Here is a 21084-nt window from a genome sequence, read left to right on the forward strand (position 1 = left end):
TATTAAGCATCTTTTCTGAGAACAACAGTATAAAACCAGAAATCGATGACAAGAAAAAACTAGAAAAAACACAAGCACGTGGAGGCTAAACAATATGCTACTAAACAACCAATGGGTTAATGAAGAAATTTTAAACATACATGTAACAAATGAAAATGTAAATATAACACTCTGAAATGTATGGTATGGGACACAGCAAAAGCAGTACTGAGAGGGATTATATAGCAATACAAGTTTTCCCTCAAAAAACTAAAAACAGGAATACCATGTGACCCAGTAATTCCACTTCTAGGAATTTATCCAAAGGAAACAAAATCACTAATTCAAAAAGATATATACACCCCTTTTAAAGTTATTTTTATTACTTATGACAGCCAAGATAGGAAAGCAACCTAAGTGCCCATTGACAGTTGAATGGATAAAGATGTGGTACATATACACAATGGAATACTACTCAGCCATAAAAAAGAATGAAATCTTGCCATTCATGACAAAACAGATGGACCTAGAAGGTATTATGCTAAGTGAAATAAGTCAGACAGAGATAGACAAATACTATATGATTTCACTTATATGTGGAACCTAAAAAACAAAACAAACAAAAAAGAAAACCCAGGAACACACTCATAAACAAAGAAAACAAAGCGTTGGTTGCTAATGGGGAGGGGGTTGAGGGAATGGGCAGAATAGGTGAAGGGGATTAAGAAGCACAAACGTCCAATTATAAAATCAGTAAGTTATGAGGATGAAAAGTATAGCACAGGGAATACAGTCAATAGTATCATAATAAATCTGTATGATGACAGATGATAATGACACTGTCAATCACAGTGAGCATTTAATAATGTAATATGTATGTTGAATCACTGTTTTAAACCTGATCTAGTATGTCAGCTATACGTCAAATTTTTTAAAAATTTTAAAAGGATAACGGAAATTAATTATGTGATATGAAAAAGGCATGCAAATAAATGTCAGTTATATCTCAATAAAACTGCAGAAAAATATGTAAATAAAACCACTTCCTTACTTTTAAATTAAATTCCATCTTAATCTGGTTTATAAGCCAATCAAATATATGCATCCTGTAATGGACTGGTCAGTGCATGAAGCGGACAAGGACAAAATTTTATGATTATGATTTTCAAATCTAAAACAAATTTTCATGAAGATATTCAACAAATGTTAATCAGGTGTTATTTTTATACTTTAGTTCAAACGCTACATACACCTGCTTATCTCGCTTTCAACAATTACCTTTCATCGTTTCCTCCACGACTTCTACCACTCGATCTATCTGCTGAACCTACGAAGAAACAAATTGTCAGATAAGCAATTTACATGGTGAAGAAAAATTAACTTGTGTTTATCCTTCCTGAGTCAATGTTACACATTTATTAAACATATGAATGTGGATTTTCTTTAATTAATGCACTGGGAGATACTATAAAAATATTTCATATTAATGTTTTGCATTACAATGAAGTATAAAATTATCACTCTCCTGTCCTCCAAATACCAATAGAAGAAATCATATTACATTTAAATCAACTTCCTGCAGTGCTGTTAGCATAGCAGATTAACACAAACTTAACATGTCCTGAAACATAAACCAAGTTAAACACATCTCATTACACAGAATTTCAAGAAAAATGGCACAAAATGGCACCCTACACAAAAAGACACGCTGGGATTAAGACATACCCCAAGTTCTGTGCTTTATCATTTTAACACTGAAACCCCTTGTAATGAATTTCCACCATGTGCTGGGTGCTGTGGTCAGGTCCGTGGAACACAAGGTCAAGTAGCAACAGTCCTGCCCCCTGCACCGGTGACCAGGGAAGGTCCCGAGGTGCCCTGCAAACACGCCATGCTACTAAAGTCCGACTGGCCCAGGAATGCTGCCTCAGGGGCCAAAGGTGACTCTGCAGGGAGAAGCAGAATTAAGGCAGGAGAAGCCCCAGAAAGAGACTGAGTTAGAGCGGCTAGAGTTCAGCAGGAAAATGAAAAAAACAAAGATTGTATCCAAGAACCTAAATAAAGAGAGAATGTCAAGAAAGAATGTATCATACATTGTTACTCCTTCTACTTTAAAAATCCTCAAATGATCGCTGTATTACAGAAATTATGTATGTTCACTGAAAAAATTCAAACAAAAATACATAGAGGAAATAAAGTAATCCTTAACATCCTCCGCACTCCACTTTCACTCTTCATATGAAATAGTTTAATTAAACGACAGTTTAATTAGATACCAACACATTTTTCAGTGCTAAACATTTATATATATATACAGTCCTGTTCTTACGAATTATGAGCTAAGTAGATGGATTAATAGATGGACGCAACAGCAGACCTGCCCCTTAGCTTTCCTTTCTATAAAACATCAGTACGTATCGGTCTACTGCACTCACTCTACTAGCTGCCTAGCACCTCGTGTACACACACCGTCACGCATTTACCCATTTCCCTACTGAAGGGCCTTTGTGTTATTTCTAGTTTTTTCATTATTATACAACAGTGTGGCAATGAACTCAACTGAGATGAGAGCCTTTTTTAAAGACTTTATTGAAAGTGCAATAGAAAATATCTTTAAAATACTTCCTCGGCCTCAGTGTCTCATAGGAAATAAGGAAGACTTGCGGGAACCCACCTGAGTGGTCTGCCTCTAACCACTCAGCCCAGCACGATGGTAGTAGTCGTAATAATTGTAGAGAAATTGTCAAAGGCAAAGAGATTCTCAGAGAATATTGGCTCTTCAGGCCCAAACAACATATCCACAACTGGAGATGGGTCCACCCAGAATGACTGGGACCTTTAGGTTCTGGTTTTAGTAAGAGAGTCCACGGGGCTTCCTTAGAGGATGTGATCAAAGCCAGGACAGCAAGAGTTCAAAGAGGAGGAGGAAGCCCACAGTGTCAAATGCTACAGAGATAAGTACCATGAAGACTAAAATGGGTAAGCCTATTAACAGTAAGGGGGTCGAGGAACTCAGGGGTGCCAGTGAGCTCAGTATAATGGATCATCAATAAGAAAATGGTGACAGCTGATACAGATGGCTCTTACAAAACGCTACACAGGCACAGCCCAGGGCACGGGAGGAGCCGCATCAGCTGCTTCTGAAGCAGGAGCGCAGAAGAGAAGCAGGCAGCAAGCGTCAGGAGTCGCACGGAAGTCAGAGAGGATGCAGAGCAAGTTTCCCACCTGTAGGCCTCAATTTTCTCAGTGAAATAAGAGGCAAGTTTATTTGCTATGAATGAGAAAGCATATTATTAAATAAGAACAGAATGAATATTTAAAATACCTGTTAAAAGAAGTGACTAGGAACATGTAAAAATTGCCAGAAAGTATTGAGATACCAGTTGAAATTAGAAACCATGAATTTTTAACAATGATTTACAGCTCTAATGTTTCCCAGTGCCTCGCAGTTCACGTGTAGGAGCGCAGTTAGATAAATGGATTGATTCAAGGTTTTCTTCATTACATAATTCATTCATTCACTCATCATTTATTGAACATCAAGCATACACCAGATCGGTTCAAAGGACTGGAGAAAGAGGGCCGAGAGATTTACAGGATGGGCTTGAAGGATATGGAATAAAGGAAATTATACATTTGGTAAGACAAAGCTTGGAAAACTTGTTAGAAGGGGAAAGAGGCAGAGCCAGAAAGGAGAAATGAAGTGGCTGGAGGATGAAGGGAGGAAGGAAGCAAGAAAAGGGGGAGCGGGAAAGAGGGAGGGAGGAAGAAAGGAGACAAAGGAGAAAAGAGAATAAGACGTTATAATTAGAGTATGGATACAAGCAGTATTTTTTAAGAATAGCAAGGTTCAAAACCTGGTCATGGGTGGAACAACAAATGCTGGCAAGGATGCAGAGGAAGGGGAACCCTCCTACCCTGCTGGTGGGAATGTAAGCTAGTTCAACCCCTGTGGAAAGCAGTATGGAGGTTCCTCAGAAAACTGTAAAGAGCAATACCACTTGACCTGGGAATCCCACTCCTAGGAACTTACCCAAAGAAAACAACTTCTCAGATTCAAAAAGACAGATGCACCCCTATGTTTATCGTAGCACTATTAACAATAGCCAAGATATGGAAGCAACCTAAGTGTCCATCAGCAGATGAATGGATAAAGAAGAGGTGGTACATATACACAATGGAATATTATTCAGCCATAAGAAGAAAACAAATCCTACCATTTGCAACAACATGGATGGAGCTAGAGGGTATTATGCTCAGTGAAATAAGTCAGGCAGAGAAAGACAAGTACCAAATGACTTCCCTCATTTGTGGAGTATAACAACAAAGGAAAAGGGAAGGAACAAAATAGCAGCAGAATCACAGACTCCAAGAAGGGACTAGTGGTTACCAAGGGGGAGGGGTGGGGGAGGGCGGATGGTGAGGGAAGGAGAAGGGGATTGTGGGGTATCATGATTGGTGCACATGGTGTGTGTGGGGTCACGGGGAAGAGAGTGTAGCTCAGAGAAGACACACAGGGACTCTGTGGCATCTCACTACACTGATGGACAGTGACTACAGTGGGTATGGGGGGGACTCATTAATAAGGGTGAATGTAGTAACCACATTGTTTTTCTTGTGAAACCTTCGTAAGAGTGTATGTCAATGATACCTTAATAAACAAAAAAAACCTGGTCATGGTAACAAGCTTCTAAAACAGGAAGAAGCTGATAACCAGTCAAGGTGAGAAGTATGGAGGTGAGAGGATGAATGCTGGGAGACACCACGTGTGGATGCTCAGACTGCCCACAATGTTGGAGGCACGGGTAGGGTAAGAAGGAAGAGTTGGTCAAATTTCGCAGTGAAGGTGGGTGAACGAACAAGTTATCAGTTGAGGACAGAAGACAGAAAATACGCAGAGTGCAGTGCGAGATAATTCAATGATGGGACCAAAACAAAAACGCTTTCCTCTGCAGCTGGAGATACGGTGGCTCACAAGGAGCACAGGTCCTGCACCACGTGGACTGAGGAGGAGGCACCGTCTCTGCAGGAGCCCCAGGAGGAACCATGATGGGGAGGGAGAAGGCTGAGCGTGAGCCACAATGACAGAATCCTGGAGGAAAACAGAGACATCAATCTCCAGAGTGCTGGATTAGACAATGGCTTCTTCGACATCACACCAAAATCATGAGCAACCAGAAAGAAAAGATAAACTGGACATGATCAAAATTAAAACCTCTGGTGTATACATCAAGAAAATAACAGCCTACACTGCAAATCACAAACCTGATTAAGGACTTGTACCTAGAATATCTAATGAACTCCTACAACTCAATAATAAGAAGGCAAGATACTTAAAAATGCATCAAAGATATGAATACACACGTCTCTAAGGAAGACGTACAAATGGCCAACACACACACATGAAAAGATGCTCAACATCATTAGTCAACCAGCAACTGCAAATCAAAACCCCGAAGGAGGGATGGGGATATCTTACTTAATGGGTATAGATTCTCAGTTCAGAAAGATGAAAATGTTCTGGAGACGGACGGTGGTGATGGCTGCACAACAGCGTGAGTGTGCTTCGTGCCACTGAACTGCACACTGAAGATAGCTGAAAGAGTGAATTTGTGCTAGTGTATTTACCATAATGAGACCACACTTCATACTCACTAGGGGGCTACAATCAAGAGGTCAGACAAACAACAAGCATGGTGAGGCTGCAGAGAATTCCGGACCCTCACACACTGCCAGGGGAATGTTGTAAAGTGGCACCGTTGCTTTGGAAGACAGTCTGGGAGATCCTCAAGCAGTTAAAGACAGTGTTACCCGATGGCAAAGCAATGTCAAGCCTAGGTGTGTATTCATGAATGTGTGTCCACACGAACACTTCTACGGCAATGCTCAGAGCAGCGTTACTCATAATAAGCAAAAGGTAGAAGCAGCCTACATCCCCGCAACTGATGGATGAACAAAAGGCGGTGTGTCCGCACAAGGAAACACCATGGAGCCCGAGGGGACGAAGCTCTGACACACAGGGTCCCCCCCTGCCCCCAGCTTCACCTCTGCAGTTTTAACTACCAAGAGTCTGGAGGCAGGCGATCCTTCCGACTGACTGTCAGAAGGTCAACAATAGCCCTGAGCTATGTCACGCCCCTCACTTCACCTCATCACACAGGCATTCTATCATCTCACATCGTCATCATCAGAAGGTGAGTGCAGGCCGCCAGTAAGATTTCGAGAGAGAGAGAGAGGGACTATGTTCACATAACTTGTATTACAGAATATTGCTATGCTTTTCTATTTTATTATGAGTTCTTACTAATATCTTATTGTGCCAAATTTATAGACTAAACTTTATCATAGATATGTATGTATAGGAAAAACACAGTAGAGAGAGGGTTCAGGGCCACCCTCGGCTGCCAGCACCACAGGGTCTCGGCGCCTCTCCCTCCGGATGGGGGGATTACTGTGCACTGACCCACTTCGCCAAGGCAAGGAAGCTGGAGCGAAAGAGAAGCCGAGTACTGTGTGACTCCATGTGTGCGGAGCGGCCGAACAGGGAGCTCGCCACAGACCAGCATCAGCGATATCCTAAGGAAGGGTGGGGAAAGAAATGAGAGGCACAGCTAAGGAGTTTCTTTTAGGATGATTAAAATATTCTAAAATTTGGTGATGGTCATAAAAGTCTGTGACTACCCTAAACTGTTAAAACCATCATACTAAACCATTACTAAAACCATTAAATTATATACTTCAAGTGGGCGACTTATACACTGTGTGAATTCTATCTCAAAAAAGGTGTTATTGCAAAGAAAAGAAAAAAGACTGAAGGTGGTCAAATGTTCTTAGCTCAAGGCATTGAAACTGAAGGGAAACCTAAGTAAATGTTCCAAACTAAAAGGTACTCAAAAGACCTGACAACTGAATGCAACTTCAGATCTGGGTTTTGTGTTCCTATAAAAGACATTATGGGACAACTGACAAGATCTGAATAAGGTCTGCAGGTTAACTTACACTAATGCATCAGTGTTAATTCCCTACGTTTTGTAGTAACTGTACTACAGTGATGTAAGACCATGTCCTTGTTTTTCAAGTATAAGGGTATTCAGAAATAAAGGACCATCATGTTTGTACCTTACCCTCAAAAGTAACAGAAAAAAATGTGCACATATAAAAAGAGACTGATAAGCAAATTCATTAAAATATTAACACTAGGTACAGGACACAAAATTAATACACAGAAATATGTTGCTTTCCTATGCACTAACAATGAACTAGCAGAAAGAGAAATCAGGAAAACAATTCCATTCACAATTGCATCAAAAAGAATAAAATACCTAGGAATAAACCTAACCAAAGAAGTGAAAGACCTATACCCTGAAACTACAAGACACTCTTAAGAGAAATTAAAGAGGACACTAGCAAATGGAAACTCATCCCATGCTCTTGCCTAGGAAGAATTAATATCGTCAAAATGGCCATCCTGCCTAAAGCAATCTACAGATTCAGTGCAATCCCTATCAAAATACCAACAGCATTCTTCAACAAACTGGAACAAATAGTCCTAAAATTCACATGGAATCACCAAAGACCCCGAATAGCCAATGCAATCCTGAGACCGAAGAATAAAGTGGGGGGTGATCTCGATCCCCAACTTCAAGCTCTACTACAAAGCCACAGTAATCAAGACTATTTGGTACTGGCACAAAAACAGACCCACAGACCAATGGAACAGACTAGAGAGTCCAGATATTAACCCAAGCATATATGGTCAATTAATATATGATAAAGGAGCCATGGACATACAATGGGGAAATGACAGCCTCTTCAACAGTTGGTATTGGCAAAACTGGACAGCTACACATAAGAGAATGAAACTGGATCATTGTCTAACCCCATACACAAACGTAAACTCAAAATGGATCAAAGACCTGAATGTAAGTCACAAAACCATAAAACTCTTAGAAGAAAACATAGGCAAAACTCTCTTGAATATAAACATGAGCAACTTCTTCATGAACATATCTCCCCAGGCAAGAGAAACAAAAGCAAAAATGAACAAGTGGGACTACATCAAGCTGAAAAGCTTCTGTACAACAAAGGACACCACCAATAGAACAAAAAGGCATCCTACAATATGGGATAATATATTCATAAATGACAGATCCAATAAAGGCTTGACATCCAAAATATACAAAGAGCTCACGTACCTCAACAAACAAAAAGCAAATAATCCAATTAAAAAATGGGCAGAGGAGCTGAACAGACAGTTCTCCAAAGAAGAAATCCAGATGGCCAACAGACACATGAAAAGATGCTCCACATCACTAATCATCAGAGAAATGCAAATAAAATCACAGTGAGATATCACCTCACACCAGTAAGGATTGCCACCATCCAAAAGACAAACAACAACAAATGTTGGCAAGGATGTGGAGAAAGGGGAACCCTCCTACACGGCTGGTGGGAATGTAAATTAGTTCAACCATTGTGGAAAGCAGTATGGAGGTTCCTCAGAATACTCAAAATAGACATACCATTTGACCCAGGAATTCCACTTCTAGGAATTTACCCTAAGAATGCAGCAGCCCAGTTTGAAAAAGACAGATGCACCCCTATGTTTATCGCAGCACTATTTACAATAGCCAGGAAATGGAAGCAACCTAAGTGTCCATCAGTAGATGAGTGGATAAAGAAGACGTGGTACATATACACAATGGAATATTATTCAGCCATAAGAAGAAAACAAATCCTACCATTTGCAACAACATGGATGGAGCTAGAGGGTATTATGGTCATTGAAATAAGCCAGGCAGAGAAAGACAAGTATCAAATGATTTCACTCATATGTGGAGTATAAGAACAAAGAAAAAACTGAAGGAACAAAACAGCAGCAGAATCACAGAACCCAAGAATGGACTAACAGTTACCAAAGGGAAAGGGACTGGGGAGGAGGGTGGGAAGGGAGGGATAAGTGGTGGGGGAAGAAAGGGGGCATTATGATTAGCATGTATAATGTGGGGGGGGTGGGCACGGGGAGGGCTGTGCAACACAGAGAAGACAAGTAGTGATTCTACATCTTACTATGCTGATGGACAGTGACTGTAATGGGGTATGTGGGAAGGATTTGGTGATGGGGGAGTCTAGTAAACATAATGTTCCTCATGTAATTGTAGATTAATGATACCAAAATTAAAAATATATATATTAACATTAGGGAATCTGGGTAAAGGGTATATGGTAACCAATTATTTTTGCAACTTTTCTGTGAATACAAAATTATGTCAAAATAAATGTTCAAATATGCACGTGTGTATGTACTGAAGATACAGAGACTTTCTCTTCGCTGATGAGTCACACAGAATGTGCTTGAGGGTGTACAGCTGAAAATACATCCTCTGATTTTATACAAGTACTTGATTATATTTGTTTCTATGGCAGAAAAATGGATGTTGCCTGAACATGATAATTTAATGACTGGGTGGTGTGGGGGGAGCTCCAGGACTTTAAAAAGAAGGGTCTATCAAACTTCAAGGGGAAAAAAATGTCTGTGATTACAAACAAGAGGAGAAGTTCATTAAGTGGTTTAAAGAGTATATTATGTCATTTCCCTTTCTAGTAAGGAGGATACTGGGGGAAGCAGTGGGAGAAAAAGAAAGAGGAGGAAACAGAAGAAAAGGAGAGAAGAGTGGGGGAGGTTGTTAAATGGAAGAGGGGCACCCGGGGGGCAAAGCAGCATGAGCAGGAGGCAGGGAGAGAGGAACGCTGTCCTGGGGGACGGAGCCCCCAAGATTCACACACACTCACGGAGGAAACACTCAACTCTTTCTGGGGAGAAAAGGAAAGCTGTTCTTAATTAATACTGTAAATTGTAGCCCTGAATACACAAGAGCTTGGTCTCTAGCACATAATTCAAATAAAATAAACAAAACAGTATCCTGTGTCCTTCAAGCACTTAGTTATAAATATACAGAAAAAAAAAGACATGCAGTATGTTCTCATGCTAACTCCATATGTCCCCGACAATGAAGGAGTTCGTGAATCAACAATTCATAAATAACAATAATGAGTCACATCATTCTGCTGCAGAACTTTTAGAAGAAACCCATTAAAATATTTTATTCGACTATTATTCAACTACTACAAATTTATAACTCAACACACATTAAACAAACAAACCTATACAGAGGCACCTAAGGAAATAAAGCGCAGGTCTGCGCCTCCCAACCCTTCGGAGCAGAGCAGGCGGAAGCCCTCCCGTGACGGAGACGCCCAGGCGCTGCGCCATCCCACGGGGCGGCCACTGTCACTGCGTACTTGGCACGCGGACACTGTGGCTGAGGAACCGAACTTTAGTTGATTTAAGCAATCACACGCGGCTCCCGCCGTCATGCTGGGAAGTACGGCCAAGAGAGCCGAGCAGTTCGCGGTCAAGTTACGGTGGCCCTGGGCACAGCCCACACCTCAAACACGATTTTGCCAACTGGGCTGAAACAAACAAAACCCCATCAGCAGAGATGCCGATGCTGTCCGCAGCCAGAGGTTCCGCCGTAGCAGGTACCTATCTTTTTCATCACACGCAGCAGCGAGGTTAAGTTAGTGGCTAGGAACAGCACGGTGACAACCAGCATTTCCTGAGCGATTACTAAGTCCCAGGCTCTGCGCTAGCCCGCCGCATGGACCGTCTCATTTCATCCTCACCAGATTCCTGGCAGCAGATACTGCTGTCATTCCCCAGGCTAAGGGAACTGAGGACAAGGACATCCAGCTAGAATCCTGACAAGCTTTCTTAGTCCTTCTTATCCAGGGATGGCACACAGGCGGCATAGTTCATGCAATTCCCTTTTCCTAATGGAGGTCATTACTAAATGACCAAAGGATGCTATCCACTAAAGCTGGACATTCAGGGGACCCAGCAAACACTCTCCCCGCTCTGCTCCCCACCATGTCACCCCTGCCATGCATGCATCTGCCTGACAAGTACCTATGGAACACTAAGGAACTCTATGCACTGTTCTAGGAGCTGGGGGTGTGACAGTGAGAAACACAAAGCACCTGCGTCACAGGCTTATGTCCTGACTGGGAGAGGCAACCAGGAACACCTGAACTGTTCATTTCCCCTCATGACAGATGCGAGGGAGAAAATAAATCCGGAGTGGCAGGAAGTGGCAGTTTCGCTACGGCAGTCCTGGTAAACCTCTGAACGGCACAAGGGCTGAGGCAGAGATGATGGCGTGTGCGAGAGACAGTGGTATAGATGACATCAGAAGATGAGAGGAAGACATTTCGTGGACCTGGTAACTCACGCTATGCAGTTTAGCTTTTATTCCACTTGCAAAAGGAAATCACTGGACGGTTAACAGAGTAATTCCCATAGCAGGCTAATCTCATTGTAAGTGGGCAACAACTCTTTAACCACATTTCTCCATTACCACTCACATGAGTCTGGCTGGGGTTTTACTATCTGGATTTTAGCCCAAGATGACCCAATTCCTTTCCAGGTAAGAGAGGTTAACCCATTACAAGAACACGTAAACACAGATACAAAGGACTATCTCAGGAGCTCTCCTAATTTTAATGTCAAACCAGGACAGCCTGTCATTATCCTTCTAATGAAGAAATCTCAGATCCAACCTTAAGACTTAAAACTCGATCAATCTTTGAAAGAAAAGCAAAATGCCCTCCTCACTATCTCTGTTAAGAAAGAACTAAACTATAAGAAGCCTTTTCCATCAGATGTAAAGTTCAAACTTTTCACTTCTCCCATAATGAGTCTGATCCAATATCAGCATCTGACAGGTTGAGGTTCAATATTAACTCAATGTAAAAAACATATTTTTCTCTCTGAAAATTTTTCTCCAAGTTGTTACATTAAGGTCCTACTTATCTAAATGGTGTTGCAGGAAAGCTCAGTTTCCAAATCTCTTAAACTGGGGGAAGCCCACAGCAGTCGTCCAGCTGACTGCACAAGATGGAAGGTTCTTCCTGAGCGTACAAGCCTCTGAACAAGTTGAGCGATGAGTTCACAAAAGAACATTCGATGCTACGTGTGGTTTAACTTTCTCAGCAAAACTTTCTCAGCTCCCAGTATTTTTCATTTTCTTTCACCTCGTCATTGAGAAAATCCTTCCCCGATGGCAGAAATAGCCCTTTCATCAAAAGTTATATGACAACACAGTCCACACAGCACTAACAGCATATTTTCTACCTGGATGGTACCACTAAGTGACTAACGCTGAGCAGAGAGATGAAAATTACTAATTGAAACATGAGGGCAGGCTGGGTGGATGCCAGCAAAATGAATATCAGTACCGGGAACTTATTCCTCTTAAATCTAATTAAAATACCTATAAAACTTTTGGTAGTGGAAAAAAAAACCTTTCAGCAAATGTAGCAAAACAACATGGTAAACTTAATTATACAGAGAAACATTGTTTGGGATATTAGAATATTATATACTCATATTAAATAACAGGACATGTTATAAAGTAAAAAACTAATTTTTAACGTAATACTAAAGTTAAAAACAGTAATACAAGAACTGAAACAGAACCCATTAGAAATTTAAAACCTCAGCTAATAAACAATGCTGTAGGTAGTAGGCAGAATACTGGCCTCCCAGAAATGTTCAAGTCTCATCCCCTCCAGCCAGTGAGTAACTGCCCTCGCGTGGCGACTGGGCCTTGCTCATGTGATGGAATTTAAGGGCCTAAGAATGACAAAATGAGCCTGTATCATCCATCTGGGCCTTATCCATTCACATGAGGCCTTACAAGCAGAAGGTCTTTTGCATCTGTGGATAGGAGAGGAGATGATGGAAGGAGGGCCAAGAGAGACGGCACTGTGGCTTTAGAGGTGGAAGGAGGGAGCCACCAGTCAAGGAATGCAGGTGGCCGCAAAAGGCTGGAAAAGGCAGGGGAAATACTGCCCCTAGAGCCTCCAGAAAAGAATGCAGCCATGTCAACACCATTATTATTAGTCCGGTTAAACCCATGTTCAACTTCCGATCTCCAGAACCATAAAGATAATAGACACACGTTTCAAGCAACTATGTTTCTGGTAATTTGTTATGAGGCAGACAAAATTAATACATTAATTAAGAAACAGAGGTAGGATAGAGTTAGAATCATAAAACAAGGAAAGGAAAAAAATTTTTTTTAATGTATTGCTGTAGTGAGAATATGGAAAAAAGTTAAGGTAAATGCACACCTTACATTTAACATTCATTCATCAAATACTTATTGAGTGAGACACTAAACTACACACAGTGAATAATGTAAGATTAAGAAAATGTAAAATGACAGCAAACAAAAGCTGTGGCTTTTCAGAGCCTGTATCACTAAGTAACCTGCAAACGCACTGCAGAGTTGAATAAATCCTTTTCATATTTTAAAAAAGGATTAAAGGAGAGACAGGGAAAGAGATACTTTATCAGGCCTGTTCCTAGATCCTAAACATAAATTTAAAGTTTTGAAATCACAGAAGAAATTACCCACTTCCCCACTCCCCACCCAAATTCCACTATATTTCTAGTATATCAGATTTTTAAGAGGCAAAAAAGATAATAAAAAGACAAATCCTTCCCCATGTAAAAATAGGTTGATTTCCCACTGCTGAATTGTAGGACTCCTTTATATACCCTGGATATTAATCCCGTATGAGATGATGTGTTTTGCAAATATTTCCCGTTAGTGGCATGTTTTTTCATTTTCTTAACAGTACCTTTTGCAGAGCAAAAGTACCTAATTTTCCTTAAGTCAGATGAAAGAGTTTCACGTGTGTGTGACCCATCTAAGAAACAGCTTCCTAATGCAAGGCCACCACACAAGGGGGGAAAGCGATGGAAGATGTGACCACTTTACCAGAGACATACGGATGGCGAATAATCCCAAGAAAAGTATGCTCAGCATCATTGGACAACAGAGAAAAGTGAGTTAAAACCACTCCAAACCCAGCACAACTGCTGAAATAAGAAGCTGGCAGTACCGAGCCCTGGTGAGGACGCAAAGCAGCTGGCACTGCCGGTGGAGATGCCAAACGGTATGGCTGCTTAGGTAGCTTCCCAAATAGTTGAGCAGATGCTTACCATGGCTGGGCGATATCCTTCCTGATTCACTCAAAAGAATGCAGACATATATACACACAAAGACACAGGCACCAACGCTTCTAACAGCTTTATTCTTAAGAGGCCAAGACTGTAAACAACACAAATAGGAACTGGAGCACGGATAAACACAGCAAAATAATTCTAGGCAATATGAAGTAGCAAACTTAATAATCACAGCAACATGGATAAACACTGAAAGCATTATGCTAAGTAAAAAAAAGACAGAAAGAGGTAACACACATAACTCTATTTACATGACATTCTGAAAAAGTCAAAACTATAAGGACAAAAATCAGAACAACAGTTGCCAAGTGATAGAGCCCGGACAGGAGGCCCGCCTTTTGAACAAGCCCACCCGGCACCTCAGGGAGACCCAGGCTTCATCTTCCTGAGGCTGCAAGCACCCTCCGGAGGACACGTCAGCAGCCCCAAGCCCACCTTTCCCCTGACCCCTTCCCTCACAAGCCCGCCAAAAACCCTGGCCATAAAGAGCCTCTTAGCCTGTAAGAGACGCCTTCTTTGTTCTGCTGACCAGGGCAGAGGGGCCCCTCTCAGGGTTGGCAACAAACCTGCTGGGACTGTGGGGTTCATGTCCCCTCTTTTCCGTTCACCAGGGACAATGGGTATGTGTGTTTAGTTCGGGGGTGAGGGGGTGAAGGCGCACGGGGTTAACTACAAAAGGACAAGAGGGAACGTTCTAGTGCAATGGGAATGTTCCATTTTCATTGTGGTGATATTTAAACAGCAGTATATATTTTTCAAAATTCATCAAAGGTGAATTTCACTACATGCTTATTATACCTCAATAAACTTGACTTAAAATAAGAAAAAAACTTGGTATCAATAACAAGAAAATAATTAACAATGAATAAAAGGCATAGAGAAAAACCACTGGATCATCCTGCTGCGAACGCCCACTTTTTCCTTTCTCCGACTCCCACTGTCTGTGGCCCGGCCCTCCCTCGGCTTAGGCAGGCCACCGAACGCACCCCCACCTCCACTACCCTCTGTACCCTAACTCACCAGCACTTCTCCAGACTAACCTCTTCAAGTACACCCTCCAATCTGCGCTCAAGTCAGGATGCATTTCTTGCCATTTCCTCCCCCTCCCAGGCGTCCTTAAGCTCACGAGACTTCCCTTAGGTAGGCTGTTGTTTCTGCCCCAAAGCCCTTTCTCCACTGGTTAAACCACTCCTCAGCTTTTCGAGCCCAAGGCCTGAACGGCCTCCCCCTGAGTGCCCACAGGCACACAGCCCTGTGCATATCTATCATGATTCTTCGTGCCTCTCCTTCAGAGGCCGTGGGCTTTGGGGAACAGACACCTTTTACTCAGCTGCTCTGTATCTCTAGCAAAGAGTTTTGTTCCAGGCACATAGTTGTGCTCAGTGTTGATTATGCCAGCAAGTGAACTAATACTAATAATTTTAAAAGCAAATACAGAGCACTATGTGCCAGACACCGTGCTTAGCACATTACATGTATTAACTGATTCAACCCTTACAAAACTCAGTTACATTCCATTATCATCTCCATCCTACAGGTGAAGAAACCGAGGTACAGAGAGGTTAAGTAAGTTGCGCAAGGTCACACAGCTAGTAAGTGGTACAGCAGGGATATGAACCTATGCAATGTAGCTCCTGAATATGCTCTAAACTCCTGTGACACACTACTGTCTCACAATGCAATAGGTCAAAAGTGTGCAAAACACAGGAGAAAGAAGAAGCCACAAAAAAGTGCAAACAGGTCTAGGAAGGTAGATGGCTTTTAACATTTTAACTTAAGTTTTAACTCAAGTTAAAAGCCTTGGGCTCCATAATCATTCTATTATGATACTGCCTTTCTGGTAATTAAAATTAAAAAATGGAATATGACAAGAAGAAATATTGGAAGCTAGGAGGTAGAGAGAAACAGGAAGGCAGAGTTCCAACAGCAGCCCCCTCAGTATCGATGCCACTATTACTGTGATACGTTCCACTTCATGATTTATTCACTTTTTGCAATGTAATATATGATAGAAATGGTCTCAAACACAGCCTCTTTCAAACGCTGTTGTATTTATACACATAATTCTCAAAATTAAAATTCTGACATTTGAAATCGTCATCATGCTGTCTGACTTCTCAGGATTAGATCGGCCTGAAAAGGTGTCGACCCACTGCCCATCAGCCTGGGTAGCCCCTGAGGGGACCTGTGTTAGACCACGTTTTTTGTTCAGCTCTCCAAAGAAAACGTGCACCTGCCTGCAGGGCCCACAGCCCACACATCAGGTGGTTTGCTCACTTACAAATTTTCAACATCAAATCATATATTCTGCTGTTAACTGCATGTTTTAAAATGTCACAGCCATGCCTTAATTCACAGTTTACTTAGGATTTCTAGAGCGAGTACACAGGTAAAAAGAAGCCTAATGAATCACCACTAAGACCACATTCGAATGCAGTCCTTGTTTATTAGCACAGAAAATCAGCATAAAATGTACAATTTTGTGGATTTTTCCTGCAACAAACTGAAAAGCAACCTTCCTAACAGATGGCCCACCTGTTAATGAGAACTACCTGCACAACTGAGAAACACAACTGCCTGAAGAACTCAAGCAAGTGAAGTGCCTCTTCATCCATCTGCCCCGCCAAAGCTCCTAACTAGTGGGCATAAAAGGTGTCTCCACCTGCGCCCTGGCAGGAAATTCCCAACTGATCAAGCTCTCTGTGGTGCTGGAAATATCGTAGGCTCAAAGATGTGTCTCCCCAAGAACTGGAAAGTAACCTCCATGAGGAGAGGGCTCTTTGATGATTTCATACATGGCTGCACTCCTGGAACAGTAAGTAGCACTGGGACTAGTAGCTAGCATATAGCAGGCGCTCAGTACTGGCTCAACTGAGGAAAGAATGAAAATCAACACCAAACATACACGTTTGTAGCTGTCTTGGTAGCGGCAGCCCTGAGATCTGAAGCCACACTCTCTGAGTCCCAACGTGTACTCCTCCTCTTCCTTCCACACCTCACAAGAGAACACCCGGCCTCTGGCTGCTGCTCTAAAGGAACTTCCCACAGCACACGAGCTGAGAGAGGAGAGGAGGACTCGGTAGTGACAGTCACATGACCTGGGACCACACACAGCTAGACAGACAGTAACCAGAGAAAACAATAGCAGTGATCTTCAAAAATGGCATTGCATGAAAACTCATTTCAACCATAACTATTTGCCAAAAAATAAATGAAATTTTTCACTACGAAGCAAGATGTTTCAAGATACTGAAAAAACACTTTTAAAGATCTTGATTCTGTACTCATTACCCATAAATACATATATTCTAGACATAAAATAGAAACTCCATTTAATCATGCTAGGAAAAACGTTTTGGTTTAAAAATGATCTTTTTAGCCAAGGTACCTATGTTTTCCAATCTATTCCCTCCCCTCTGCCGGCAAGAAGGAATCAGGCGGCTCTGTGCTCAGGGTGAGAGGGGCAGGCGGGGCTGACTGCCACCGAGGCCAGTCCTTCTGGACCCAACCGTGAATAGGTTTAACTTCTGGTTTTGATACTCTGTTATATTCTCTCTGTGCAACACACAAATAATATTAACCACAACTAGATTTCAGGAGACAGTAGGATAGATGATAAAAGGCCAGGGGTCAAATCACCAACTACTCTGCCCTCACCTCCTTGCTATCTCTGACTATGAAAAAAATTAAATGCCTCATTTCTAAAGGCTGACACCGATAGACAGAGCATGTTACGGTGGCAGTGGTATCCTTCTCACTCATTTAATACCTTCTTAAATGCCTGTTCCATGAGCGCTGTAAGCGGGGGACAGCGTATCTTCTTAACTCAGGTGTGGAGTACGTAGCTTGCTCACTCACGGATCCCCACCGACAGGCAGCTTTTTATTTCCCTCCCTCCGTCAACAGAATCCACACATCCTCCCTGCACTGTGGGGTAACGCACACAAACCCCGGCAGGTGGTGAAATCACAGAATGTTGCCACAGGTCCATCCTTCAACCTCTGTTAACACCCCCCACCGTGGAAATTCTGTGAAGGAGCAAGTTTTCACTTGGTCCGTAAAGAAACGACAACACAATTCCCCACATCCTTTAGATCACCTCCCCAAGTCACTGAATTTAAGCATCTGTGCATTTTTTTTTTACCTCAGAATTTTTTTCTTTGTATACACCAATATAATTCATTCCTTTATTTCATTATAACTCACTATATTTCAGAAGGTTCCTGATTTTGAAGCAATTCTAACAATCATATTCAGAAACAGGTCTTTCCAAACACCAATGATAGATGATTTTTGGTGTCCTACTCCGATTTTTTTTAAATTTTAGGTTCTGTGGACATAAATTTTATATACTAACGGTCAGTTATGATAAATGTTACTTAGCTGCACACAGGGAAAAATGCTCTCTATACAATGATGTTGACAAAGAATAATCTAATATAGTTTAATTACAGCTTCAGTATTTAGTGTTATTCTGAAACTACACCTCAAACATTGCTGCTGATAATGAGATTCCACTTTTGGAAAATTTTCACAATACTATGGATTTTAAATTAAAACAAAATCCCTCTGTGGGCAGTAATGTGTTATGATTATTTCCTAAAAATTAGAAAATACTTATATCCAACAATTAAGACTTAGTTAAACAAATTGTGGTATATCCTTCAACAGATTATTAATGCAGGATTTAAAATGGTCTGAAGCCTCATGGAAAAATAAGGATGCAAAATAGTTTGGAGATTACAATTAAGTAAAATATGCAAAGTTTACAAGTCTGAAAGGGAAAGACCTGAATTAGGGTAATGGAATTATACATTTGGCTTTCTTTTCACATTTTAAAACATGTTCTTAAGTTATTTCTCCAACTGTAAAGGAGAAAAATAAATAAATCTAAATGATTTTAACGGTAATTAAATGAGACTAGGTGGAAGAACAAAAAGAATGCTAAATTCAAGGGGGAAAAAAATGTCATTTGGGAGAGCACACATTTTTATCATCCATATTTCACCCACAGCGGGCACCCTACCTAATGCCATTTTGGGAATGTCCCCAACACCGTGACACACACTGAGTTCTGCTCTGCACACGTGGAGTTCAGGAAATGTCACCATAAGGTGCACAGAGGACAGGCCGTGGCCAGGCTGAGTTCCCCTCACCCAGGAACTTGATTCCTTGAGATGAAATCTAAAATGAATCCCAAGCCTTTACCACATTCCATCTCAAAAACGGAATTTCTAACTAGTTTCTTATTTCCCTAACACAGCAAGATTATGTTCATGGGGAAAGTTACTGTGACACGCTAAGATAACTCAGGAGTCCATATTCATTTCACTCCTTAAACCAAGAGAAATGAAAATATAAACAGACAAATGGTGAAAACTAAGTAAAGTTCCCACACACTTAGGTTCTGTTTATTTAAAACAAGACTGTTTGTTCAAAGATTATTAAATTTGCTAGTGGGGCAAGGAGTTCACAGTAGAAAACAAGTTCATTACTATAAGAATATAGTATAAAAATCTGTCAACAATAGATAAAATAAGGAAGAACCCAATAAATCTCAGTTCAGATGCCAATGACTCAACATAGTTTTTCCTATGAGTATACAGTGTTTTATACTCTCTAAAACTTAACAAAGCCTTTTTAAAGAAGATCACATGAGCATGTGAGAATAGCCCTATTAGACTGCTGGGAGGCAGGAAGCACCGCACATGGTCAGCAAATCCCGACCGAGTGCCAAGCACCTTGGGCATTTTTTGAAGAGTGTGAACAGTGAATAGTGGCGACCACAGGAGCAAGAGGGCGTGGAGAGCCGCCCCCTGGCTGCAGCGCTGACCACCCAACAGGGAGAAAAGCACGCCGGCAGTAAGATCGTAATAGAAGAGTCTTCCATTCGGTCAGTCACCAAACATGCGCTGCCTACTGTGTGTCAGGCAGTTACTGAGTCAGTGTCATGTGTCTACTGCACATCACACACGATAAGTGGGAAAGGCTTGGGAAAAATAGCAAGAGTTTCAAAAAAAGTTGAAAAGCACCACTGTGAAGTGAACCACTTAAATACAGAGGCGGCCTTTACAAAAAATCAGGTAAGTAAACTGAAATGCTGAGAGAACAAGTGGCAGGCAGCTGCACAGGGAGCAGGGGACCCAGACAGAGGACGCTGGTGCCTGCAGAGCCGTCAGAGGGAGCTGGCCCGTGCGGGGTACCCTGGAACCTGCGGCTGAGTACAGGGGAGGTGGGGCATTCCGAAAAGGGATCTCTCTCTCTGTGCCTGGGGGTGAGAAGTCAGTCAGTGAGTGGGAAAACTACAAAGATATGGTAAGAGGTGGAATTGGACAGGTAGACAAACACCAGGTTATTATAAGGGAATTAAATTGCATATGATGATTTTTACTGTTAGGGTGTTTTTCAGTGTACAATTTAGGGTATGCTTTTGTGCTAAAGTGAAAAAATCACACACATGTGACAAAGTTTCAGCAGCAACAGGGAAGTATGTTGAAGACAACCTCACAACTTGTAAGTAACATAGAAATAGAAAATAAAATGGGGCCTTTTACACGTTCTAATAATGCAAGCTTCTCTTCCTGCCCTCAGGGAGCTTACCCCTACGACACTCAGGCCCTTCAGGTAGTCCTGGCGGGGCTGGGCTTGAGGGACGCATCCTGCCAGCACGATCTTCTTGTTCTCCTCTTGAGCTTTTCTGAAAGATAGAAGAGAAAACTGTGACCTCTTTTGCTCTTTTTAGTCATGGAAACTCATGTGAGTGCATGTAAGTTCTCCAAATAATAAGCCCATCTAGCACGACACTGGTTCAAAAAATCTTACAGTAAGACTTCTGAACTATGTCTATTTACCAAGCCTTTAAAGAACACAATAACAGTCCAGTCTGATAATGTCTTTCATTGTTGTCTCATTACAAAACAGAAATAATTGACTTATACAGAAGTCTCAGGTACATAAATCATCCTGGGAAACCACATTTTCCAGATAGACAAGTTAACAATTCAAGTAAG

General features: G+C 41.6%; 1 protein-coding gene across 3 annotated transcripts in view; it reads right to left on the bottom strand.

Moving 5' to 3' along the window:
* CDKAL1 (CDK5 regulatory subunit associated protein 1 like 1) overlaps positions 1–21084 on the bottom strand; it is a 615335-nt gene that overhangs the window by 424429 nt on the left and 169822 nt on the right. For all 3 annotated transcript variants that reach the window (XM_057494166.1, XM_057494167.1, XM_057494165.1), the window contains 2 exons: positions 20675–20771; positions 1258–1306 (listed from right to left, as the gene is read on the bottom strand). In XM_057494166.1, coding sequence (XP_057350149.1) covers positions 1258–1306; positions 20675–20771 — 146 coding nt within the window. The remainder of the gene's footprint in view (positions 1–1257; positions 1307–20674; positions 20772–21084) is intronic.

This window comes from Manis pentadactyla, chromosome 16, assembly GCF_030020395.1.
Source record: "Manis pentadactyla isolate mManPen7 chromosome 16, mManPen7.hap1, whole genome shotgun sequence".
NCBI classification, from domain to species: domain Eukaryota; kingdom Metazoa; phylum Chordata; class Mammalia; order Pholidota; family Manidae; genus Manis; species Manis pentadactyla.